Source organism: Alosa sapidissima, chromosome 18, assembly GCF_018492685.1.
Source record: "Alosa sapidissima isolate fAloSap1 chromosome 18, fAloSap1.pri, whole genome shotgun sequence".
In the NCBI taxonomy this organism is placed as follows: Eukaryota; Metazoa; Chordata; class Actinopteri; order Clupeiformes; family Clupeidae; genus Alosa; species Alosa sapidissima.
The window spans coordinates 20,542,428-20,569,904 of record NC_055974.1 but is presented as its reverse complement, the minus strand read 5'-3'; the positions used below and the strand labels follow the sequence as shown (position 1 = coordinate 20,569,904).

The following is a 27,477-nucleotide window of genomic DNA, read 5'->3' as shown; positions in this document are numbered from 1 at the left end:
CTTTCATGCTGAGGAATTTAGGAGAAGCAGTATATTTTCCTCATTATTAGTATCATTCTGGTCATATTACGTTGTGGTTGTTCTTTTCACCAGTTGGTGGCGCTGGAGGGAATCTTTTCTCTTAGATGTCCCCGCTGCTCCAGTCACCTCTCCTCTCCACTTGTCTCCATCCCCCTCTCCCTCATTCTGTCTGTCATTTTATTTACCCTGTCCTGTTTGCAATAAGACATGTGTATGAACACACTACATGTGTATTAACTTGTATTCCATGCTCACACTCAAGCAGGAAGCCGGGCTTAGATTTGCTCTTTGTCCTCTCTCTTTTCTATGATCTTTCTCTATTGCATTCCAACGCTTTTCATCATTTCTGATTATAGATTGCACATGCTTTTTCCCATCGCAAGTTTTGCGGTTGATTGCAGACCCTCTACTTTGTGTGCTGGTCTGCAGAGAGATCCCCACGGCAACCAGAGGGACAGAGACAGAGCTCCACACTGACCAGAGATCAGTTTGACCACACTGTACTGTGTTTTTTCTGGCTTGCTGCTAGTTGTATAGCTGCTTACAGCTGCAGTAAATCAGCCTTAAGTGTGCTTGATGCTGCTGTGTGTTATGTTCCTATGTCATTTGGTTTCATTACTGTTTTGTAGGTTATATGCCACAAAGAAATATTTTTGTTGTTTCAGTTGAATGATGGTTTTTGTTTGTGTTTGACCAGATGCAATCACTCCTCAGCCATTTGTGGCAGATGTTTAATATGAGATTATAGTTGAAATAGGAGGATTTAATCTGGTACAATTGACCGTTGTAATTTTCTCTTTTTTATAATCTACACAAAATGTTTTCTTGTGACATCCTTATCTTTATTTTAAAGATATGTGAACTCAAATTAACACACACACACACACACAAAATACATATCATACATTTTTACCTTATAAATAAATGCAAATTCAGGAATATCACTGGGGCCATACTGCCCTCTGGTGGTCACATACCATTAACACTCATAAGAAAACAGAAACAACATCCAAGAAATGCAAATTATATACATATAATATGTTGAACATTTATATATACATACAATATGTTAAAGCTGCCCACAATAATATAATATGCAGTAAGCGGGTAGATACACTCCAGCAGACACCATCTGCAAACACTGTGCACAAATTTCATCACCAGCAGCGGAGAGTGGACTGTCCGTGTGTGTTTCTCAAAGTGTGGTCCGGGGACCACTGGTGGTCCGCAAGCTATCCCAAGTGGTCCGCGAGCAGACGTGGTAAAATATAATATAGATGAGTTGTTTGCAATATTGAACCAACTTGTATGTAAATCCAAACAGTTCTGCAAGGTGCAAATACAATAAGCAAGGTGGTTCAGTGAGTAGGCCTATTGTGTAATACTGTTGAAGTAGGTTTACTCTTTCTTTTAGCTAGGTGGTCCGTGAGGTTTTTTTTTATTGGTTAAGTGGTCCTTGGTCGAAAAAGTTTGAGAAACACTGGTGTACAGTATAGAGTGGACTGTCCGCGTGTGTGGAGTGGCCGTGCTGACGTGTACTGAACTGCGCATGTAGCTGCCAGTTTTCAAGCGCTGGCTCAGCAGGAGAGAAAATCTGTGGCCCCCAGTTTGGCAAGTCGGCCAGAGTCTCCACCAAACACTAGTTAGCTATTTTATTTATTTCGCTTTATCAACCGTCTCTGGTCTCAGCAATACACTGGATCCTGGGCAGGGAGGGTCAGGGGTCAGTTGCCGGGGTGGTGGACACAGGGACTCATCTCTCTCTCTCTCTCTCTCTCTCTCTCTCTGATGTGCTCTAGGAAGTCCTCAGTAGATTTGTTTCCCCTGATGGTGATCCTCACTGGTCTGTTGCACTGAAGTCTCCCCTCTTTGAAGTGACTGGACACTTCAACAGTCCTCCTTTTAATCCTGGGAGCGAAAGGAAAAAAACCAAACATCGCCACTGTGTTTGTTACAAAGTCCATATCCACCTGCGCTCATCATTAGCAAATGTATGTCAGTAATGATCATTGTTCTACTCATCCTGTCGGCCTGAAAAAAACGTGAAAAAAAATCGGTGCTGTCTGACGCAAGTTAGCCAGCTAGCGGCTAAAGCAGCCAAAGTGTCTACAAGCTATGCATGTACTAAACTGTGCCTTAGCGCCTCCTAACAGACTCAAAATGTCATGATAAGTGCTGCGCAACATGAATAGGGTCCTTACATGACACCACTGTGTGTGTTCAACCCAATAATTGTGAAGGAACAGTATAAATCCTGTGTTTGTAGCCTAGGCAGTCAACCTGTTTCCCTCCGTTGCTTCCTGCAGCCTAAAGTCCATACTGAGTCGAACTCAAGCCTATTCCCATTTCCATGGAGACCACACGTGAAGTTTATGTCCAACATAACAATGATCCAGCATTATATATTAATATTATACATCCTCCCTCTTGGCCAGATCGCAGCCACAGCCTTAACTTCCATTGCTATGCAGATGACATCCAACTCTATCTTACCACTCCCTCTCCCCCTGACCCCCCACCACGCTCCCTCACTGACTGTCTTTCTGACTTAAAATTATGGATGCAAAACAATTTTCTCAAACAACACAGACAATACCGAAAATCCAACTGATTGGCCCTAAAAGCATGCTCTGAAAAATCTGTCTCACTCTCAACATTAATGATTACCTGTCCACTCTATACCTGTTGTCAAAAACCTTGGCATACAACTTGACTCCACCCTTAGCTTCGATCCTCATATCAAAACACTCACTAAGACTGCCTTCTTTCACCTCCGTAACACTGCCCAACTCCGACCCTTCCTCTCTGTTACTGATGCACAGACTTTGGTTCACTCCTTCATCATGTCCTGTCTAGATATACTATACTGCAACTCACTTTTCCTTGGTCTCCCCACTAAATCCCTTGAAAGATTGCAGTACACTCAAAAACTCTTCAGCCAGGCTCCTCACCCATACCAAAACGATCTGCACACATCATCCCCATTCTCCATCAACTCCACTGGCTACCAGTTCTGTCCCAGATCAAATACAAAGTACTACTACTCACCTTCAAAGCCCTCCACAACCTTGCGCCCTACATCTGCGACCTCTTGGCCCCTTACCCTTTTTCCCGCTCACTCAGATCCTCTGATCAAAACCTCTTAGTTATCCCCCGCACCAGACTCTCCACCCTGGGTGGCAGGTCCTTCAGTCTGCGAAATTCTGGAACTCCCTACCCCAACCTCTTCGTGATTGTCCTTCTCTTCCTTTCTTCAAAGCACATCTCAAGACCTTTTTGTTTAATGATCACTTCTCCTCTACACCCAACACATACAGTAGCTCTATACAAATAGCTTGTCTTTGTTGTATTGTTATTGTTTGTCTGTCTGTTGTTGTGTTTTCCTTCTACTATGTAAAGCAACCTTGGGTTTGAGAAAGGTGCTATATAAAATAAACATATTATTATTATTATAAACAAAACAAAGCATGTGTGTGTGTGTGTGTGTGTGTGTGTGTGTGTGTGTGTGTGTAGGAGATGCCCACCCTGTGAGTGTGATGGTGCAGTCTGGGCGTATTAGAGTCTCCTGTAGATGAGTAATCTCCTCCAGCAGTAAAGGACCACAGTCAGTCCAGACAGACAGACCATCACTAACTACAGAATGACCTGCAGACAGCCTGCAAGAGGAACACACACACAGACACCTCTTATGTCAGTCCAGACAGACAGACAGACAATCACTCACTACACCTCTCACTACAGGAGGAATACACAAGTTTCCCCATCAAGGACACACACACACACACACACACATACACACACACACACATACACACACATAGCCTACTGTCGGTGGATGTTTAATAGGCTAATTTGGCAATAAGCCGTTTAATAGACTACATCACCGAATTGCATACAAATGGAAACCAAACTGGTGTAGACAAAGGCGAACACTTTAACAGGGGACATTAATTGGGCATGAATCATTGTAATGAACGCTATTTGTCAATGAGCAGAAACACACACAACATTCAAACTATTGATAAGATGCACTATACAGAAACTGGTCTGTAACATTGGACAAATTGACTTATTCTGACTCAGACAAAAACCTTTTCTTGCTTTCTTTGCCGCAAACTCAGCAATGAACTCATAGACCAGCTTGCAGGTAACGTCTTTTTCAATAGAAAGGCAAGCCCACATATCTCTCCTGTGACATGGAGGTGCGCAAATAGTTCTCAATAGCTATGTTTTAATCTCGAAAAGCTTTGTTCACCTGATGCCAGTCACTGATCGCAATTTCAAAGTTCGGGAAGGTTCGTTCAATATTTAAGTTTTAAGTGCAGTAGCCTAACATATCTTGGAATTATATCTCGAAGTAGCCTCAGCTCCTGGAAGAGGTCAGCGCGTTATGTCCTGCGATTCGGACATTGCTCAAAAAGGGAAAAAAAACGTCGGGCTGGATTTTTTGTTTTCAGGGGTTATGAGGAGCAGAATGAGAGAGAAATTTGGTGATCACCAATCGTTGTTTTGGGAGCCCATTAAGCCTTTTCCATATGGCGTCAGTGAAGGAAGGAGATTGAAGAAACATGCTGTCACGTCAGGTAGCCTAAAGTTCATAATGACTTCATGCTACATGTTTTGAAGGTTCTTAATGATCAGGAGGAACAATATTAGAGAAATTTGGTGATCACTGATTGTTTTAGGACATTAAGCCACGTTAAGCATTTTGTTTACAATAGGAGTTAATGAAGAATAAATGCTTAATGCAATGTTTGGCCAGGTGCGAGGCCCATCAGACGTGAGGCCCTCGGTGACGGCCCCATTCGCCCGCCCCCACCCCCCGCGATGGCCCTGCACACACACACACTACAGCCAGGCCAGAAAACAACCTGCAGGAGGAAAACACACGTTTCATCATCATGGACACACACAAACACAATCTACAGCCCAACCCGCAGCCTGCAGGGACACACCATCTAGTGCACACACACACACACACACACTGACACAAATAAATAATAGAATAGACAGCTGAGCTGCTGCTCTTACCTCACTTCCTGTAGGTTGGAACATCTGTCGATGAGGGACAGGATGTTATCGGCCCAGACCTCCGTCAGACAGCTCACCCTCAGCTCCACCTCCCTCAGGCCAGCCAGAGATCCCAGAGGGAACAGGAGAGGACCCACGAAATCATACAAATACCGACTGCAATATCACACACACACACACACACACACACACACACACACACACACACTGAAATACTGTGCTGTACATCCACCACCAACACAAACACACACACTCACACATTAAATGGATACTCAACTGCAACATGTTATAAACCATTTTGTTGCTAATATGTTATTTGAACGGTCTCGCTCAATATTCCTTCGATTCATGTAATTTTGCTCCCAAATGAAACTTTGAACCTATTATCAACCCTACATAGACCCCAGGTTGTTTTTACCAGGTTGACCCCAGACCCCAGGTTGTTTTTAAAGCAGATCTAATCTATGTTAATAGCCACAAAACTGGACCGATGCAGTCATTGTACCTTTCTATTTCATGCTTCAGAGTGTGAAAACTCTTGAGGTAGTCAGTCCAGTCCGAGGGTGTGACTGTGTTGGTGTCTACCAGAATGGAGATGTATGAGAGAGCAGGAGTGCTGCTCCCCTTCCTCAGGTGTTCAACTGCCAATCTGAAACACACACATATGCACACACACAGATTCAGTCTATTCAGTCTTTAGGGGACATTTAAGTGGCTAGTTGTGTGTGTGTATGTGTGTGTGTGTGGAGCCAGATGGTGTGGACCCACCTGAAGGTGCTGGCTGTTTTTCTCACAAAGAAAGATGAGCAAAGACTCTCCTCACAACTCTCCCACTTCTTCAGCACATGAACACTGCATACACACACACACACACACAGTACAAGCGTTTATTGTGCAGTGTGAGGCAGGGTACAGCAGAGAGGATCATTAGCATCAATAGGATATCTCTGGCTAACACTAGCTTCATTAGCTTATCTCTGGCTAACATTAGCATCAATAGATTATCTGTGGCTAACACTAGTTTCATTAGCTTATCTCTGGCTAACACTAGCTTCATTAGTTTACCGTAAAACTTCAAATAATAGCTGAGTCCCAAATAGACGCCTGTCTCTTTTAAATGCCTGGTGTGGCTACAGGTTTGGGTTAAAGGCCGGTCTCAAATAAAGGCCTGTTTTTTTTTAGTTTTGGGTTGTATTTAATCTTCTAAAACCCGTCAGATCGGCTGTTTAAGCCAGAATGGTGCAGACTGCACACACTAACGTTATGATTAGATGGCATTAAAATACTGCGGTGGGGAAAAGCATATAAAAAAAAGTATAACTTTTTTCAATATGAACTATGCCTATATTTCCGACTTCGACATTGTTCAATTTATTCCTTTTTGTTTCAAATTTGCGGATAGGCTGATGGTAAGCTTGTTTTTATGCTGGCAACAAAACAGAAGGGTTCACAAACGTTATTCTTTATTTTAAATGCGTACCACCATGGCGATAAAGAGTATGAAGTAAGCTATGATTTGAAATGTAAGCTTACTGTTGTCAAATTTGGCAAATCAAATATGGGAGAAACAATATGGTTCATGCTCTCTCATGCTGCTTCATTTGGGGTGAAAAGGAGGGAGAATGAAACATTACGCACATTCCACTTTTGCATAAATAATTCCTGAGCGGTTTTGGTCAGGGCTGAAAATGCAACTGTATTTGACAGAGGACAGATATAGGTTGCCCATGACAGTGAAATATGAGCTTTCAGTGTGATATGATCTCTTTGTAAATTACGTTTGATTAAAACGTGTTTCATCTGTTCTGGCTATCCCCGCTATTTGGATATTATCTCACTCTATGAACAACATCTCAACACTAAATGAATGATGATCCGTAATTGTCATTGTCATCAGTGTGTTTGAAATAATTCATATTATTTTCCATCTTTGCAGAGGAAAAGTTTTGTGTAAAGGGAATTAAAGGCCTGTAGCTGGTGCAGTTTGGCGATTTGGGAAAATAAAAGCCTGGGCTATAATTATTCGGATTTATTATTAAATGAAATAGTACTAAATTGTTTTACGGGTATCTCTGGCTAACACTAGCTTCATAATTATCTCTGGCTAACACTAGCTTCAACAATAGCTTTGTGTCTCTGGCTAACACTAGCTTCATTTGCTTTGTGCCTCTGTCTAACATTAGCATTAGCTTATCTCTGGCTAATACTAGCTTCAATCATTTTTGTGTCTGGCTAATTCTAGCATTATTAGCTTATCTCTGGCAAACATTAGCTTTGTAATAGTTATTGCTGCTGTTGTACTCAATCTCCTGGTCCCTGATGAAAGAGAGGATGTGATGAGTCCAGCTCTCTGTCAGGCCTTGGACCCTCAGCTCCACCTCTCTCAGACCACGCACTGAGCGCAGGGTGGTGAACAGAGTGTCCACATCGGTCTCCACATCAGTACTTGTATTCCTGAGAGACCAAAACACCACAATACGAATCACTGTAGATGCTGGTGTTCCACAGTCAGTGGCCTCACAAATTCTACATTTCATGCTGTTGTCCAATCCGCTGACACCCACAATAAGGCTAAAATGAATTTATGAACTTTACAATCTCTCATACTTGTTCAAGTTGTAAAACATATCCAAGAAAAGCTTCCAATTCCCTGTGGAGTATTCTGAGCCTGGGAAGGTGAGAGAGATAAGAGACAGGGGACTCCACCTGGGAGCACATGCACAGACACAACCACAATCACACATACAGTTTAATTGTCATTAATCTTCAGACTGTGTGTGCTTTGAGAGAAGAGAATGACTCACCTCTTCTCCTGAGCCAAAAGAGAAGGAGTGAGACTAGGTTTCCGCCAACTACGATCATCCACAGAAAAAGATGGGGGTGTCTGTGAAGAAGAGATCCCTAAGGTATTCTGTTCCACAGTCAGCCTAGAGAAACACACATATACACACAGCTGTTATTTCAAAATTTAACATAGGGTTGGCACATATAAGATTTTCTGGGATTGTTCTCTTTTTTGCTTCTCTTTTTGAGGGACTTGGTTCTATGACCCCAGACCCCACTTTGTAGTTGGATGCACCTGTTGCAGCTGGTATAGATAAAGTGAATCTCATCAGTGAAAAAAAGTGTTTTAATCGGTGCTAAAATGCGGGAAAGATGGACAAGGAACACATTCAAACAAACAAACCTGACGAGCCGGCAACTAAGAAAAAAATCAATGAACCCAGTGGTGGAATGTAACGAAGTACAAATACTTCGTTACTGTACTTAAGTAAATTTTCCACGTATTTGTACTTTACTTAAGTAAAATTTATAGTGCATACTTTTGACTTTTACTTCGTTACATTTTACAGCAATTATCTGTACTTTTACTCCGCTACATTTCTACAACACCATCGTTCCTTTTTACGATACATTTTATGATCAGTTTTTTTTTTTCTCTCTGACAAACACGTTTGTTTTACCGGGGGGTTGCTACCACAGGTTCTGGAGCGCTACGTGCATTCTTAGAAACATAAGCTTCTAGTCTAGACCAGGCAAAGCGTGAGCTTGTAGCCATCTGCATTCGGTAGGCTATATTCACCAGACCCATGGCTACACTGTACATGCAACTGTGTTCTGTGCCTTTCTCTGTCTGTTATCTGCAGCTTTAGGGCCTCCTCTCCGATGAGATTGCTATCCGCGGATCAGCGAAGTTACAGGCTATGCCCATGCTTCTGTCACACGTCTGATCATTTGCGGCACAAATGAATGGTAGACTATTAATGAACCGGTGGCCGGGAAAAACGTAACATTTTCCAGATTAGGAAATATTCCTTAATTGTGTGTGATTAAATAAAGATGCATAGCCTACAATTGGGGGGTAGTAACGTGAGCGCTCATTCAATGTCTATGCGTCTGCGCAAGTGAAACTGAACGTAATCATAAAGACACCTTTCTCAGCAACTTTTCTGTTCAATCAGCAGAATTGGCATTACGATCCACCCGACGTTTCCCTTGTCTACCCCGTTAAACTTCAGGCTCTCGTGTTTTGCTGAATGATATTACTCAGCAGATCACCCTAGTAGATAACCAGAATTACAGTCTCTAGAATTGTAGGTCAGAATGTAAACTGGGCCACAGATGGTAAGCACAATTGCATTAACTTAAAACTATCTAGTCGAGTATAACCTAAAACTAGCTTAATTAAAATGCCACAGCCCATACTGATTTTTCCTTTTAGAATATAGATATTAAGAGAATAAATCATTATGCAAATACTTTTACTTTTAATAATTAAAGTACATTTAAAAGCAGGTACTTTTTACTTTTACTTAAGTAGGGTTGTCATTGTGGTACTTTTACTTTTACTAAAGTAAATATTTCTCTGTGTATTTGTACTTTTACTTAAGTACTGAGGTTCAGTACTTCCTCCACCACTGAATGAACCTCTTACAGTATGTGTCCAGTGTTGGGAAGGTTACTTTTAAAATGTATTCACTACAGAATACAGAAAACATGCCCTAAAATGTATTTTGTAATGTATACCGATAGATTACTCAAAGTCAGTAATGTATTTTGAATACTTTGGATTACATCAGCATTGTATTATAAGTTGTTACAGTAGCAGTGGATCAAACAGTCATGTGATCGGTGAAGTTGTGAGACCCATAATGTCAACAATATAAGCCTATGTGCTATAAAACACTGTTACTGTAATGTCTTTGTGTCAAAGGACCTACAACAGAGATGTTTTGAGATTTATGAATTTCAACAGCACAAGGGGAGTTACATGCCTTTTTGCAGAACACTCTGTCATGAAACAAGAACCTATACTAGCCTACAACATGTTTTTCATTTAGGTTATCAATATAGAAAGAGAAAGGACGGTACATAGTGTGGTTAAAAAATATATATTTGCATTTGAGTTTGAAAAGCCTTGGCTTTCATGTTATAACTAGATGTACCGCAGAGTGGTACAAAATATGACACCCAGTCCAGCACATTTTTTCCACAAAAATAAGTCACGCTTGTCAAATTGTGTTCATTTCCTACTTTGTTCCTGCTTAGCTTCAGTAATTCAGCAAAGTCAGGGTATCTGCTGGTCTGGCTGCTGGCTAAAAACAAAAGGTGAAAGGCATATATGATTCTAACTGTCTCACTGAATTCATTATGCACACTCAATTCTCTCTGGTATCTGCTAGACAACAAGTACCAAAACATGATTAGTTCATAGATTTCACATGTAAAATACATTTTATACCACCCCACCCCATCTTACCTGTTCATAATTCTGAGAAATTGTTGAATTGTGTGCATGTGTGTGTGTACGTGTTTATGTTTGTGTTTGTGTTTGTGTGTGTGTGTGTGTGTGTGTGTGTGTTTGTGTGTGTGTGTGGGCCTGTGTGTGTGCATGTGCATGCATACGTACATATGTCTACTGTGTGTGTATGTGTCATACGTATGATTACTGTGAATGTATGTGTGTGTGTGAATATCTGTTTATGCACATGTGTGCATATGGAATTGGTTAACATGACCCCTGGAGGAAAACATACGCAAAACATTGGTCATCCTAGGCCCTACAGTTCTCAACTAAATGTACACATAAATTAATTTATTGTATGGCCCCCCATGAACGAAAGTCCACAAAACTTGGCATGCATTCAGAGGGTGTCATAATGATCCTACACTTCCAATTTCGTGCACTTTTGACCATGTTAGGTCACAGATACCTGCGATTACACACCTCATTTTTACTTTTTCGTTTTTAACTAGGTGGCGCTATACATGAAATGAGTGGTTATGGAATGGGTTGACATGGCCCCTTAAGATCAACATACAAAAAAAAGGTTGTCCTCCTAAACCCTACGGTTCTCGAGATATTCACAGAAAACTGTGTCCGCCCTACCCTCCTTTCGGGGGGTTCAGTCCAGCGGGGGGGCTACAGATCAAAATGAAAAATAATGGTTCCATGCTATCCTTGTGGGGCTACATGCCCACCAAGTTTCGTGCACCCCGGTCTTTCAGTGTCCCGGGAATCCTTGACGGAAAATTACTTATGCGGGGAAAAAAAACGGATGAAAAAAAACTCTGACTATACCTATATGACCGCCGCTTTGCTGCACAGCGGTCATAATAACTAAGAGAGACGGGACTTGTGAAGTGATACATCCACGGGCCAGAAGTTTTAGTCAGTCCTTCAATTAGCATTTGCTCTAGTTTTACCTGATCATTGCCTCCTGCTTGAGAGTGCTATACGGGGCTTTCTTCAAAGACAGGAATGAGCAGAGAGTTTCTTGTTCTAGCCGATGCTTCACCATTACACTTTAAACAAAAAGAACAATATTAGAAAACTGAGCAAATGGTTATTCATACAGTACAGTGATATTATTATAACAACAGTATAATTAATTCAACATGTTTGTGTTTCGGCTTTTATCAATTTACAAAACTGTTCATGGTGCTGCTAAAAGATTTATTTCCAACATTGTCTGGGATAGGTCTGGAGGAGAGAAGACACCCCACACACACACATTCAGAACCACAAACTTGCTCACTCCATTTCCTGTAGATTGGCACAGTTGTGGATGAGAGAGAGGAGCTCAAAGGCCCACTGTATCTTCTGGACTCTGGCATTCAGGTACACCTTCTTCAGCCCAGGTAGAGAGCGCAGGGAGGAAAACAACATCTCCACATTCTTCTCCAGCTCTGGGCTGGGGAACACAAGGGCGCGTCACAAACAGAGACACCACCACCAGCAGAACACATCACAAACTGCATTCATTAACAGTGTTCCTACTTGCTCTTCAGCGCTCTCAGCTCATGGAAAGACTTGAGGAGGGGTGTCCAGTTAGCAATTTCCTCGCAGTTGGGCAGGGTGGCAGAGAGCTGAGACACGGCCGGCTGGAAAGTGCTGCCATCATCCTCAACGCTCACACTGATCACAAACACACACAGAACCAAGTGTTGCATTCAAACTGATGACCACCATGAACACACACAAAGAACCACCCTGTCTGTTGCCTCACGTGAAGCTGTGCTGGTTTTTTCCCACACGGAGGGATGAACAGAGTCGGTCTTCATGTCCATCCCCATTAGGTGACTTCTTCCATGTCAATGTGATACTGTTAAATAAGAAGGAAAAGATCATTGCAGTTTATTTTTCCTTGGAAATCTCAATGCTTTATGCACTGAATGGAACAACTGCAGGTGTGTGTAGCCTATGTATTCCAGAGGCATATCACCTTCAAATTACATCAAAATATATACAATAAAAAATCCTTGATCACTGAAGTTAAATTTAAACTAGTTTTTGTCTTTCTTGGAGAAAAATGATGTAAAACAGTATGTACAATGTAAAATATGTAGTTTATTTGTTCTACACTAGGCTACTGTATTTTATTGTCGGTCATAATAGTGGTACTTGGAGAGCTAATTGTTTTCTGAGGTGGTACTCATTGTGAAACGTTTGAGAACCACTGACCTAGAGGTATAGGAAGCCTACAGTATTTCTCACCTCATGATGCCTGTGACTTTGTGTTTGTGTACATGTCTTATGACCATATTTGCTGTGAGTAAGCTGACTGTCTTCACTGAGAGGATAACTGAACCCACAGACTTCTGTTTTTCCAGAGCAGTGAGGACTTGCTGTAAACTCTCATCTGACAGCAAGCTGTTTTCCACTCTAAAAGAGAAGAAAAGTATTCAATACTCAACTAGACTGGCATATCACTCACTGTGTTGATGTGTTCATGTTCCACCACACAGCCGACAGGCGGAGGCCAAAATAAAGGCAACTTTATTCTGCTGTGTATGACATTGGTGATGAACAGAAAAACAGGACATGACATCACCTCAATCTGCCCAGGATCCTTCCTGTGCTCAGAGCTGAGACCAGATCAGCAACATTAGCATCTGATAGGTCCTCCACATCCAGCCTGCAATACCACATTCATTACTCAGCATTCATCCAGAGTTCTGTCATACATTTAACTCTAGGACCTAAATGCACAACCCACTACGAAATGTGATGTACTCAAATTCCGTAGTGGGTTGTGCATTTAGGCCACCTTAAATTACCCCTGAAAACATACCAAAACCACTTCATTTATATTAAGAGGCCCATAATTTGTAAAACAGGCACTTCATTTTACATTAAAAGGCCATTTTAAGGTGTGACCCCTTAATCTACATTTAATGTGTCAGGGGTTCCATTTATTTGTTGTCATTAAAGGTGCCATGTGTAATGTCCGGCAAAAAATCAATTCATACTCCACATTCCATAAAAGATGGGGGCAGTATACCTTCAGAAAGTTAGTTGGTCTACCCTAGAGTAACAACCGAGACACGTGTATTGCAGTTTGGCTGGCGGTTATGTTGCCCGCATACCGCCTCCCATGGCCGAAACTGGTATTATGACACCTGTCGGGCTGTGGCTAGTAATTTAGCATGCTAATTCAGGTTGATATCTCTGCAGCACTATACCTTGTCATTTTTTTAATGACATCATCGCCCTTATTTCTTCTCATTCTTTTGATGCGTGTAGCTCATTTTTTGGATATTTTTACCTCAATTCTTACACATGGCACCTTTAAGGGAGTAATTAAGGACAATTTAAGTATATCTTCATTTTATTTTAAGGTGTTACGCTGCCTTCATGCCACATTGGATATTCGGAAATTCCATCCTCTGATAGAGGAAAAGTGACTTGAACGCAAATTCGGGTCGGATTTTACGCTCGGAGACTTGTGCGGAACTCCTGTACCTCGAGGTACCTGACTTGACATCATTATCATATTTTCCAACCACGACAGCCTCCCTTGTAACAACACAAGGTGAATCTCATTCTCATTTCAAATAGACAAGGTAATTTATCACTAAATTAACACTACAGATGCTACTCACCCGAGACATTTTCCTTCTTGCTAAACCATAGTAAGCAGTTCTAATAACTTATTTATGCATTTCCTATTTTCCATGCTGATCTCATGAACACACTTTTTTCAGTGGTTTCAGTGGTCGGGATATCTAAAGTTGGGTCCTCCGAGTTTTACGGTTGGCATGAAGGCAGTATTAATACAGGGATTCCTTGATTAAGGGGGGAAATTAAGAGGAAATCGAAATGTATGGGGTAAATTCAGTAGGCTTTTCTCCTTAATTGACCTTAATGCACAGTTTTACTTAAAAACTAATACTATAAAATAAGGATTTTAAGGTCAAAAGTAAGGCATTAATAAGTGGTGAAATTAAGTGGTTTTGTTTCGTAGTGACCACAATGAGGTTTTGAACACAACATGAAGTAAAAAAAAATAGGTTACACTTTATTTGAAGGGGTCTACATAAGGGTGACATGTAACCATCATAAGAATGACATGACAGATGTCATGCACATTAATGACACATGTTTATGACCGTTGTCATAATGTGTCATTCGGTTTTTGGAATGTCAAGTTGACATTGTTTGGTTGTCATCATTATAACAACTTGACATTAGCCAAGATGACATTATTTGAGAGTGTCTCTGTCATGACAATTTGACATTAGCCAAGAAAATGTAAACCGTTTACAATATTGTCATGACGACTTGACATTAGCCAAGAAAGAAATGCAAAGTGTTTGGCATGATATTGTCATGACAACTTGACATATAACTGTGTTTGGCCTGACTTATCTTCTAGGTTTATGAAGTGATGAGCCTGAACAATTGGCTGTCATGACACCATTATAAATTAGATATACTCAACATATTGAACGTGCATTGCAGACATACAAAAACCAAATATGGCATCTCAGGGGGAATCGAACCCCTCAGTCCCTCAAAATACACCTTAAAATGATTGAATGGTACTACTGGTTAGGAATCCGCCATCGTAATGGTGTGTTGGGTAGACTCGTGCATGATTTGAAAAAGCTGCAGAAATTATGGCAATGAAATGGTGCTTAAAGACTAGTATGTGAATAGTTTAATGCATGTTCCACATGCACAGTTAGGTTAGCTGGCATGGTAACATGTCCATGTATTATGGTTTTGCAAAATTCATTGCTGAAATAAACTCTTTTAAGTCATGACTGAGTGGTATTTGTTGTCATTATAGTTGACATTAGACTCAATATTCCAGAAATGTAAAATGTACAGAAATAGGACCTACATGATAGTGTAATGGCACTTAATGACATGTTCAGGAAACATCTCAGATGGTTCACTGTACTTTAGGTCAAAGGTAAGTATTCATGACACTGCCAGGAAACTATTGTGTGTAATAGTTCTTTGTGACAGCTTAATGACAAGTCAAAACTGTACCACTGTAGTTGAGGTCAAGAAAAGTATTTATGCCCAATTTATAATGGTGTCATGACAGCCAATTGTTCAGGCCATCACTTCACAAACCTAGAAGATAAATCAGGCCAGTTATAACAGTTATATTAACTTGTTCATGTAATAATTAAACAATTATGTCAAGTTGTCATGACTATCATGCCAAGGAAAGTATTCATGACACAATTATAATGGTGTCATGACCAGGCTTGGAATTTCACCATTCTGGGGGCAAGGCCACTTGGCCTTCATTTGGGTATATTTGGTGGGGGGCTCAAAGGCCACATGTCAGGGCACTAAGGCCAAAGTTAACTATACAGTAGTAGCATATAAAAATGATCAAAGTTGTATTTAGCCTATTCACTGCAGTAGACCTGCATCACTGTATGAAACATTACAAAAACATGAAACATGACATATTACATAGAACTGTAAATCATCAGATCATCTAATAATTACAGATATCTAGGCTATATATGTGTATATATGTATGTATGTATATATGTGGATATGAAGATGTATGCTTGTTGTATATATGTGTATATGTATGTATTTTTAGGGAATGGGAGCTGGTGGAGGAAGGGGGCTGTATGTGAGTGAATGTGTATGTTGTATTGTACTGTACTGTAGTATCTTGTCCTTGTACCTTTGTCTTTGTCCAGTCCTATCGAGGACCCTCTCGAAAATGAGATGCCACATCTCAAGAGGCATTCCTCTTTAAATAAATAATAATAATATAACATTTATTTTATATTTGGCCTGCTATGAAATCATGTATTGAACAATTTAAGCACAGCTCAGCTTTAAGAAACTCAAATAGCCTAGATGCATGCTTAGCATTTTGTGATCATTAAGGCTACTTTCACAAACTCTTAGTCAGCTGTCCTCTGATTTACCAACATCTAGGCGATATTTGTAACATTTATTTTGTATTTGGCCCGTTATGAAATCATGTGGAACAATTTAACCACATTGTAAAACTTAAAGCCCAAATTTGGAGACATCCATGCATGTCGAAATTTACTGCAAATTCAAAACTGGATTACTCTGGAATGGCTAACTGTACAGGGGACTGCTTTACACCAACGCAAGGGGCTACGACGGCCATGGCCGTCGTGAAATTCCTACCCTGGTCATGACAGTCAATTCTTCAGGCCCATCACTTCACAAACCTAGAAGATATGTCAGGCCAAACACAGTTATATGTCAAGTTGTCATGACAATATTATGCCAAACACCTTGCATTTCTTTCTTGGCTAATGTCAAGTCGTCATGACAATATTGTAAATGGGTTACATTTTCTTGGCTAATGTCAAGTTGACATTCCAAAACCGAATGACACATTATGACAACAGTCATAAACATCAATAATGTGTCATTAATGTACATGACATGTGTCATTTTATTCTTATGATGGTTACATGTCACCCTTATGTAAACCCCTTCAAATAAAGTGTTACCAAAAAGTACACTCAGGAAAACATGAAGGCAAAACATGACGATGACCACAACAAAAGGAAAGAACAGTGGAAGCAAGGTTATAAATACACAGGGCAACCCATTTAGTGGAAACATAACAATGGGCAGGTGAGACACAAGGTAGCAAACAATTAGGCGAACATTGAGAGATGACATTGACAATGACAATGAAATACAAAGCCACATGGCTAAACCCGGAAGTCTGATTACATAGGCAGTACTGATGCAACTCCATGGACCAGGCTGCTAACAATGACAAAACAAAAAACATGTTTCGCCTTTCAGTCAATTATGAGCAAGTCTTGACTAATTAGATTGTAAGTATATTCAGGCAATTGTCACTCACCACAGTTCCTTGCAGTCCAGTTGTGACAGTGCAGGCTCAAGCAGCTTCAGCTTCTCTGCGGTCAGGTTGCAGTTGCTGAGATTCAGGCGTGCTATGGCAGGTCTGCACTGCAAACAGTAGTGCAATGCCCAACAGTCTATCCTCTTCAGAGAAAATGAGGCAAAGTCAAGCTTCCACCATTTCTTCATAGCGCTCCTCACAAACTCCTCCTCATGGAGTTCAAAAAGACAGTGGAGAATAAACAGTCTCATATCTTTCCCAACAAATGTTGCAACCTCTTCAAAAATCCATTGCTCTAAGATATTTCGAATAGATTTATTGTCAGCTGTTGATTTCAATTTGGCAGAGAGTAAGCTCCACACATTCGCATTTGAGAGACCAAAGAGGAAACGAATAATGGGCCGAAGTTGGATGGTTTCATCTGCAGAGGGTCCCTTCAATGAATTGAGCAGCTCCTTTACTTCCCTTAGCATCTCTTCCTCTTTTAAGGTGATATAGTACAGAGCTGAGATGAACTCCTGAATAGTCGGGTGTACAAAACCGTACATCACCTGCTGGACATTGTTCCAGCCGAGAGAATATTTCCGCAAGAGCGGGGATTTGGTCGGATCTGTTATTGTGTCATACACACTCTTCTCATCAAACAGCACCTCCCCTGTCAATGTCTTACTCTCTGCCAGTTGGCCAAGCCTCTTGAGCCGAACATTATCTATATGGGATGTGCAATAAAGTAGAAATATAGAGGTTCTGGTTACAGGAGATCTCTCCTGAAAACCTCTAGGATTTTTCTTCAAGACTGAGCAGATCATCCAGCACAGTATAGGGATTAAACAGGAGGAGAACAGGAAGTCATTTTCACGCACAAGCTGATACTCTTCCTCTGCTCTCTCCTGGTTCTCAAAGAACTTCTTAAAATAATCTCCTACTTTATTCTCAGAGAAGCCCAGGATCTCAGTGAAGCGCTGTTCCCGTTGTTGGAGCATCTTCCTTAGCGCCTTTGAAGCGGTGGGCCTGGTGGTCACCAACAGGAAGGACTCGGGCAGGATGCGTCCTCCCAGCAGTGCATTGATGATGTATGCGGGGGGCGCTCTGGTGAATGGCTGGCTGGGGAGATGGGAGCTGGGCTCTACTGCTGACGACAGCCTCAGCTCATCAAACCCATCGATGATGAACAGCACCTTGTGTGGAGCGTCCTTCAAAGTGTGCTTCAGAAGGTGCCCAGTGACACTACTTAATTTCCCCATGGGGCTGATAAGTTCCACCAGACTCCTTTTTTTTTCTTCCTGATGAAGAAGTTCCTGCCTCAGCTCTGTGCCCTTCAGGAGAAGGACAAGGGCAAAGCGCTTTAAGTAGGCCGCACCAGACGCCCAGTCACACATGATCTTTTGTACAGTGAAGGCTTTGCCACACCCTGTGTGTCCCTGAAGAATGATTGCATTTGGATCTGGTCTACCATCATCAACGCTGAAGAGCTTATCTAAACTGCAGGTCTCCTGGAATATTTCTCCTGCAGTCGACACTTTATCTTCCTCTACATTCAACTTAATGATGAGCGGGTCAGTGTAGTGGTCGTGTAGATTATCAGGAAAGGGGCTACGTTCAGACTCAACACTGGATATGACCCATTCTTTGTATCTGGTGAGCCCTGGATAACATTTAAAAAAAATCAGTGACACGACTAAGCAAATTCACTTCACAGTGGAAAGTCTTTTGCCCTAGATAGACACATTGAAAATGAAAAAGAATGACATTTTAAATGACAACATTACCTTGATGTTTTTTCAGGATGCATATTGAGAGAACTACAGTGGACACCAGAAAGAACAAGACGAAACTAGCAGGGTACAAGCGATGCCGTGACAGAGCAAACATAATTCCTAAAAAATACAAAATGACCTAATTGACCACTGCATTGTTTCATTTCATTTTCACTTTTCATTTATTATATAGGAAATGATTAAAAGTAACATTAAGTTACAGTTTAAACGGGCCTGACTCATTTTAAAAACTGGTGTAGCACTGACAACTTAATGTTTTTCATTATTATTTGCATTAACAGAATTAGCATAACAGATTGATGTTACATTTATTAATACTAGGGCTGTCAAATAACTGATTAATTTCGAATAATTAATTTGAGAAAAAATAACTGATTAAAACAATTAGTGCAGATTAATCGATGCCGTATGACCTTTGACCCCGAAACGTTCTAGTCAGTAAAAATTAGACTGTAAAATGAAGGAGAGAGAAGAAAACGTGCTGCCTGGATCATTGATTGGAACATTTACTTTTAAAAAACAGCCTGATGGTGTTGATAAAAATAAAATGTTGAAAATAAAGTCCTTTGCAATGTCTGCAAGTGTTGACATTGAGGGGAGTGTTAATTTATTTTCATTGTGTCCCCTAGGTTATATCTGTGGCCTGAAATGCCTTGTATGTGATTTTTTTTTTTTTATCCCGAAGCACTTTTGAATTTATTTCCTCAGCATATTAGGTCATATCATAGATTATTATGGCCATTATTTGAACAGTGAAAATAATAATAAAAGAGTTTTTGAACATTAATGTCACTAATGCTGATTATTCAATGATTCATTTGAATTTAAATATTTAAAATACTTTCACAGCAAAAATTATATATGCGATTAATTTAGATTAATTAATCACAGAGTATGTAATTAATTAGATTAATTTGTTTAATCGATTGACAGCCCTAAATAATATATAATTTTAGAAGAAAAGTATAGTTCGCCAACTCCACAAACTGAAACATACTTACGTGGGACATGGGTCGGATTCTCTTTTGTCATTATCGTGTTTGAAACTCTGCAGAGAAACCTGCTGCTCTCACTCTCCAGGACCGTGACACTCCTCCTCACTGTGAAGCCTTCATGGTCTATTCGGACAAATGTAGCTTCAGCCGGGAGGATTTGTCCTTCACTGTCCAGCCACTCCATCTGGGGCTCAGGGGACCAGCCTGAAGATTCACACTGCAGACGCACACTCCCATCTCCCAGACTCTCAACAGAGATGTTTGGAGTGGAGCCCACAGCTACAGAGAAATGGAAGACAATCAAATGAGCTCAAAGATTTAGGAATCACAGGCCTGGGTCCAATTGCTGCTAGAAAGATTGAGCTTTATGTCTACTCCCTAAAGGTTGTATCAGTGATTTCAGGCCCAAAAAAGGCCCAAACATAAATGATCATATTCATCTAATTCCTAACGATCCGCTAGCTGCCTGCCCCATAAGCAAGCCGTCAAAAAACGCGCCTCTGTAGGCAGCCTAGGCACTAGTGATCGATGGCAATTCTACAAGATAACGATTATTTTAACCAATAACCGACGCGGTGCGCATTTAGGAACGTGAGGGAGGAGGAGGGAGTAGCGAGCTAGTTTTCTGTTTTCTTTGAACATCAACAGACGTGACATATCCCCACTATCACTGATACAACCTTTAATACACCAAAAGGCACTTAAAGGTTGTATCAGCGATACCGGGGATACGTCACTTCTGTTGATGTTCAAACAAAACAGAGAGCTAGCTCTCTAGTCCATCCCCCTCCCTCCTATGCAATTAAAACTCTCCTTAACGCACATCTCGTCGGTTATTGGTTGAAACACTTGTTGGTAGCAATTGTTTTTGTGTACAGATCTCGGAGCCTTAGGCTGCCTACAGAGACACGTTTTTTTGACAGCCTGCTTATGGGGCAGACAGCTAGCGGATCGTTAGAATAGATGAATGTGATCATTTATGTTTGGGCCTTTTTTTTGGGCCTGCAATCGCTGATACAACCATTAAAGGTGCCATGTGTAATGTCCGCCAAAAAATCAATTCATATTCCACATTCCATAAAAGATGGGGACAGTATACCTCCAGAAAGTGAGTTGGTCTACCCTAGAGTAACAACCGAGTCACGTGTATTGCAGTTTGGCTGGCGGTTATGTTACCCGCATAACGCTTCCCATTGCCGAAACTGGTATTATGACACGTCGGGCTAGTAATTCTCTGCAGCACAATACCTTGTCATTTTTTTTAATGACATCATCTTCTTATTTCTTCTCATTCTTTTGATGTGTGTAGCTCATTTTTTGGATATTTTTACCTCAATTCTTACACATGGCACCTTTAAGCTCAACAACACTGAGATTTTGAAGTAGACCACCTACCCTCCACTTGGAGTTCAATGTTGGTGTCAAACACCCCCTCAGTACATACAATGTAACACCTGTATGTATTTGCATCTGAGAATTGGACTGATGTGAGCCTCAGTGAGACGTTTCCTCTCTGCAGCCCCTCTGTGGACAAGCTGGTTCTGTTTTGGTAGTCTGGGAGCTGCAGGTCGGCCTCGTCCTTGTGGTTTCTGTAGCGATGGACTACAGCACTGCCGATGAGCCACATGACCTCCATGTCCACGGCACTGATGTTGGGTTTGAGCAAACATGGTAGGAGCGCGTCCCCACCAGCCACACCAACTACGGGACGATCAGGACCCACCACCACAAACCAAACTCCAGAGAAAGAAACCAAATATTTATATGTGTTATAGGAATGTTCTGGTGCAAAAACAACCTAGGGTCTATTTTCAGAAGCTAACAGGTTCATAATGTTGTTTGAGAGCATAATTACGTAAATTGATGAAGTTTTGTGCAAGAACGTACTGTAGTTTGCATTAACACCAAATTGTCTTACAGTGAAAGCAAACTGGGCATAAAAATCACGTCACTATTTTACACCACTGACAATGTTCAAAATAGAATGACACTTCTGTGGTAGTGTGGTGAGGTTGTCTGCAGACAAATCAAAGTGTTGTAAACATTCTAAGTGTTTTGAAAGGTTTTAAAAACTTTATTTTATGAAGGGTGTGCTTTTAGGATACCTTAGCGGTCTTCCTGCCGCAGCCACCGTGAAGGAAGCAAGCCAAGGAAGAGTTGCTAGACTAGCCCTGGCAGCAAATGTAATTTGCGTCTAGATTTCTAGGCTAGCCGACTCGCGCTCACATACACACAGTGCCTCTCTGTACCTGCTGTAGTGAGGGTGCAGTACTGAAGCAGAAATATCATGCAGATACACTTCATCTTCCTGCAGGATGGTAGCCTTAAAACAAACACACAGGGCAATGAGGTTACGAACAGAGTGAAATGACCCAGAGGTGTCCATACACATGACAGCCCTTTTGCAGGGGCGTCTGGGGGGGAAAGTGGGACTGATTTTCTAGGGCCCCAAGGAGGAAGAGGGCCCTTGAAAAGTCTGGAATATATTTTTTCTGAATATTTTTATTTCCAAATTAAATCCCATAATGAGTACAGAGTTGCTCTGATTTTTAACTCTGTATTGTTGTTATGTGTATGTCGCTTTGGACAAAAGCGTCTGCTAAATACCATAACCATAACCATAAATGTCATGTTGAAGTGAAGTTAACGAGTGTCACCTTTACATTATTCAAAGCTGCTAGGCTACAGTTGTTCAGGAACTACTCCACTGATGTTGTCTATGTGAAGAAATCCAACTTGCCTAAAATTGTGTTAGGAAATATCAATGTAGGGTTTTATAAGCTGTATTGTAATATGCTATAGTCAATTATCAATTGAAACCGGACCATCTAGCATTTTTTTTTTTGGGGGGGGGGGGGGGGGGGGGCAGAATTATGTTCTGTAATAGGACCTACATTTTCTAGCTGCACCCCTGGCTGGTTGAATAATCTAAATGCAATTGTGCCTCCTTTTAAATTTCCTTTAGCAGGGCACACCTGGCCATTCTTTGTGAAACGAAAATGAAATACTGGCAGTCCACATTTGCACTGCAACTGCGTAGCCTTGTAAGTCAGGTTTAGGGGCAGGGTTATGCTAGTGTAAGGTTACTGCTTTTCTACTGCTGGGTGATCGTGTGCTTGTTGCTTGTGGTGTGTTGTCTGGGTGAGTCTGAATATGTGTGTGAGTGAAACCCGGTACCATAACCTGAGCATAACCTACGATCAAGGGTGTCTGACTGTTTTTTTGTCTGTGTCTGTCAGTTTGTTTATTTCCTGTATTGTTTACATAATTACTGTTTAATTATGCTGGGGTCATCGCGGGTTTTGTTTAACCTTTTTTATATTATTTTTATTTTGGGACATGTAATCAGTACTGGCCTGGGAAAATTCCATCTGGGGGCAGTAATACAGCGTTACATGCAAGGGGGCAGGCGAATTCCCGGAAGTTGAACCACCCATGGAGCTTTGGTTATCAACTCTCTACTAACCCCATAGAACGCCCATTCATTTAGGATTTTTTTGAAATCCCATAACTTCATATAACATATATCCTGTGCCGACATTGTAGTTTCTGTATTAGCTACATAAACAATAGAAGGCAAAACAGGCTCAACTACCTCGTATGTAACGTTGGGTTCCCGTAAGAATAATAGTTAGCTTGTCCGGTTGTAGGGAAGCTAACTTTTGACGTAATTTGACGCAATTATGCCTGCGTCTTTCTGTCGCACAGTGGGGAGATAACCGTATTGTTTGGATAAGAAGCTAAGTCCAGCCAGCACGGAAACTCATGAACAAATCCATGTAGCCTACAATACCATTGTATGTTAAGGTAAAGCATTACATAGAGGCAAGTAAACCTAATAAAAAACGGCACTAACGTTAATCATTTCAGAGGTTTTCAATGGATTGACAGTAGGTCGGAAAAGTAGAAAGAAGATTAGGCTATAACTTTTTTGTTTTGTTTTACCATGACTGTGTTTGAAGATGATCATGTCTGGTACTTGATATCACTTGTGAGGATGATTAATAAATGTTTGACTTTGAAGGCGAAGGAAGTGTGAGAAGAATTTCTGTGTGAACCATCTATCAGACGAGTTACAAGATTCAGTTCGATGGCTAACGTCACGAAGTTAAGTGTGAGTCTGCGCAGTACGATGGGAAGCCAACTGAAAAAACCTTCAGTGCCTTCCAAAGATTCTGTTCTAAAATCTTTGGTGCCTTCCCATTGAAAACGACGGAGTCTGTTCGTCCATTTCTTTTACTGTCTATGGTTACATGATGGCCTTGTGTTTTCTGTTGTAGTCATTTCCGTTTGCTGTGCCCCTTATCTGGTGTGTTGGTTTTGTATTTATTATGACCGCAGCGCAGCGAAGCGGCGGTCATATAGGTTTAGTCAGATTTTTTTTTTTTTCGCATGGCCAAATTTCCGTCAAGGATTCCTGGGACACTGAAAGACCGGGGTACACGAAACTTGGTGGGCATGTAGCCCCACATGGATAGCATGGAACCATCATTTTTCGTTTTGATCTGTAGCCCCCCCGCTGGACTGGACCCCCGAAAGGAGGGTAGGGCAGACACAGTTTTCTGTGTCTGCAGAAAACTGCAGTAGGGTTTAGGTGGACCATCTTAAAGGGCCATGTCAACCCATTCCATAACCACTCATTTCATGTATAGCGCCACCTAGTTAAAAATGAGGTGTTGTAATCGCAGGTATCTGTGACCTAACATGGTCAAAACTGCACAAAATTGAAAGTGTAGGATTATTATGACACCCTCCGAATGCATGCCAAGTTTCGTGAACTTTCGTTCATGGGGGGCCATACAATAAAATAATTTATGTGTACATTTAGTGACCGTACACCAACAGAGTTTTCTGTGAATATCTTGAGAACCGTAGGGCCTAGGATGACCAATTTTTTGCATATTTTTGCCTCCAGGGGTCATGTTAACCCATTCCATGTGCACACATGTGCATAAACAGACACACACACGCACACACATACATTCACAGTAATCATACGTATGACACATACTCACACAGTAGACATATGTATGCATGCATGCACATGCACACACACAGGCACACAATTTCTCAGAATTATGAACAGGCAAGATGGGGGTGGGGTTGTATAAAATGCGTGACTTATTTTTGTGGAAAAAATGTGCTGGACTGGGCGGCGGTCATATTTTGTCCCACTCCGCGGTACATCAAGTTTATTTTTTGGGTGTGTATACCAGGTCATTTGCTATTGTACGGTTTGCTGTGTCGTTAGAGAACCAACTTGAGGGTACCCATATTGCACTGCTGCACTTCCGTCTCTGGAGGCTCATTTTGCTATTGTCTTACTGATTCTGTGAGTTCCTTTTAACTAAATTGTGTTGTCATCTGCCCATGTGTACTTAATAAAATTAACGTATTTGAGGAAGACTGCATCTCTTGCCCCATTAATTTGTGTGAGTGACCTAGAGTGGGGAACCCAGGCCTAGATTGCTTGGGGAAATTAAATGGGTTCCGAATTCCAGCAATAGTGACTTGGTACTGCCACACAAACATGACCATAAATGGCCTCCCTGAGTTTATCACGATCATAAATCTAACTTGCTCCTTGAACTTGGTAGGCTACCTGAACTTTGTACTCATCTCGAGTGTATAACGAAGGAAGTTAATTTAGTACAAAACCTTTTCTGACAGGTCCTTGAGCAATTAAGCAAAAATCGGGCACTGCTTTAATAACTTAAATGAAAGAGTGATATTTGCACCCAAAAGTGAGCAACACGTGTCAGTCCCCTCATGTTGTAACCTGCGTTATATGAAGTTAACCATTAAGTGTGCTTATCTGTACATGACAAATCATGTTGAATCACATCAGTGCTTTAATGCAGTTCAGATCTGAGGACACTGACCTCTGTGCTATTACTATGCCTTCATGCTTTCAGTTCAAGAGGAAAATTACATTTTAAAACAAAATCTAACTAAAAACTGAAGGGTCAGCGACCAACATGCATAATTGCCACATTTGTCAGTGTTTTGTGAACAGGCTACGTTTGCCCTCACAGAGATGAGACGTTTTTGAGAGACGCTGATCCACTGAATAACTGACATTGTTGATTAACAATTAATGTTACACTGCGCTATTAATCTGCTGGATTTACTTTCTATGAGTATAAAAATCCATAAGATTTAGTGGCACAAATGTGAGACGTCTGTGAGCCTCCCGGGGAAAAAAAAAAAAAAAAAAAACACAAACTGGCACAGAAACTGATAAGAAAGCAAAGATTGACAATGCACTGTTTTTTGTCAGTATTTTGAAAGAAATGCTAAATAGTTTAATGAATATATTATTACATACCAGTCAATTTTGGAGAATTATTTTGTGCTCGAAGAGCTCGCTGTAGCTGCTGCCGTTTCTGTTCTTGCTAGCTATGACTGAGCAGCTTTCACTTTGAGAGGGTGTTTACTTTCTTCCACATATTATTATGACCGCCGTGCAGCGAAGCTTTTTTTTTTTATAGGTTTACGTGGCTGTCATACAGGTTTAGTCAGTTTTTTCTTCCGTTTTTTTTTTCCGCATGTGTAATTTTCCATGAAGGATTCCTGGGATGTTTTTGCATGTTGGTCTTAAGGGGCCATGTCAACCCATCCCATAACCACTCATTTCATGTATAGCGCCACCTAGTTAAAAATGAAAAAGCAAAAATTAGGTGTTGTAATCACAATATCTCTGGCTGACTGCACAAAATTGAAAGTGTAGGATCATTATGACACCCTCTGAATGCATGCCAAGTTTCGCGGACTTTCGTTCATGGGTGGGCCATACAATAAATTAATTTATGGGTACATTTAGTGACTGTACACCAACAGAGTTTTCTGTGAATATCTTGAGAACCGTAGGGCCTACACACAGGCGCGCACACACACACACACACACACACACACACACATATAAACATAAATACGTACATCCACACATGCACAAAATTCAAGAATTTCTCAGAATTATGAACAGGCAAGATGGGGGTGGGGTTGTATAAAATGTATATTACATGTGAAATCTATGAACCAATCATGTTTTGATACTTGTTGTCTAGCAGATACCAGTGAGAATTGAGTGAGAGTTGAGTGAGCAATTCAGTGAGACAGTTAGAATCATATATGCCTTTTACCTTTTGTTTTTAGCCAGCAGCCAGACCAGCAGATACCCTGACTTTGCTGAATTACTGAAGCTAAGCAGGCTTAGTTAGTACTTGGATAAGAGTGTTGTGTGCCATGTTAGGTACCAATATTCATCAGATCCCCATTGACATAGTGAAGTGAATAATGGGAAAAATATAATAAAAACATGGCGCCCATGATTTGTATGCCAAACTCTCTCCATATACGGCTCTGGCTGGATCAGGTAACTGGTGCCATCTACAGGTCAGACATAGGAAGTGCCACATCAACAGCCAATAGAGCCTTGTGTAGTAAAAATGTGTAGGCCTACGTAAACCATTCCTAAATTGTCTTGACTTAGTTGATGTTTTACATGTGTGCCCTGTGGTACAGTAAACG

General features: G+C 41.0%; 1 protein-coding gene and 1 long non-coding RNA gene across 3 annotated transcripts; one reads left to right on the top strand and one right to left on the bottom strand.

The window, feature by feature from the left end:
* Positions 1–1,430: 1,430 nt before the first annotated feature.
* LOC121689647 (NACHT, LRR and PYD domains-containing protein 1 homolog) lies at positions 1,431–26,375 on the bottom strand. Of its 2 annotated transcripts, XM_042069643.1 has the most exons (20): positions 26,276–26,375; positions 22,197–22,270; positions 21,343–21,684; positions 19,954–20,226; positions 18,944–19,051; positions 17,175–18,819; positions 12,888–12,971; positions 12,551–12,718; positions 12,063–12,158; positions 11,834–11,971; positions 11,592–11,747; positions 11,260–11,358; positions 7,857–7,979; positions 7,660–7,758; positions 7,354–7,506; positions 5,821–5,904; positions 5,558–5,701; positions 5,053–5,208; positions 3,546–3,677; positions 1,431–1,929 (listed from the first exon to the last, which is right to left on the bottom strand). In XM_042069643.1, the coding sequence occupies exons 2-20, from the start codon at positions 22,249–22,251 to the stop codon at positions 1,746–1,748; spliced, it is 4,239 nt and encodes a 1,412-aa protein (XP_041925577.1). In that variant the 5' UTR covers positions 22,252–22,270; positions 26,276–26,375; the 3' UTR covers positions 1,431–1,745. The 2 variants fall into 2 exon arrangements, with proteins under 2 accessions (XP_041925577.1, XP_041925578.1); XM_042069644.1 differs by lacking the exon at positions 7,354–7,506.
* On the top strand, positions 13,251–14,336 carry LOC121689665. Its single transcript, XR_006024839.1, has 3 exons — positions 13,251–13,267; positions 13,630–13,676; positions 14,105–14,336. It is a non-coding gene; the product is annotated as an uncharacterized LOC121689665 (long non-coding RNA).
* Positions 26,376–27,477: the final 1,102 nt, after the last annotated feature.

Bases quoted from the DNA above. Each gene is read 5' to 3' on its own strand.
- LOC121689647 (XM_042069643.1), bottom strand. From the start codon at position 22,251: ATGAAGTGTATCTGCATGATATTTCTGCTTCAGTACTGCACCCTCACT. The intron at 11,359-11,591 runs GTGAGCAAGTTT...TTTTGTTTAAAG, and splicing joins GCCAATCTACAGGAAATGGA to TGTAATGGTGAAGCATCGGC. The intron at 1,930-3,545 runs GTGGGCATCTCC...TTTCGCTCCCAG, and splicing joins TGCACCATCACACTCACAGG to GATTAAAAGGAGGACTGTTG.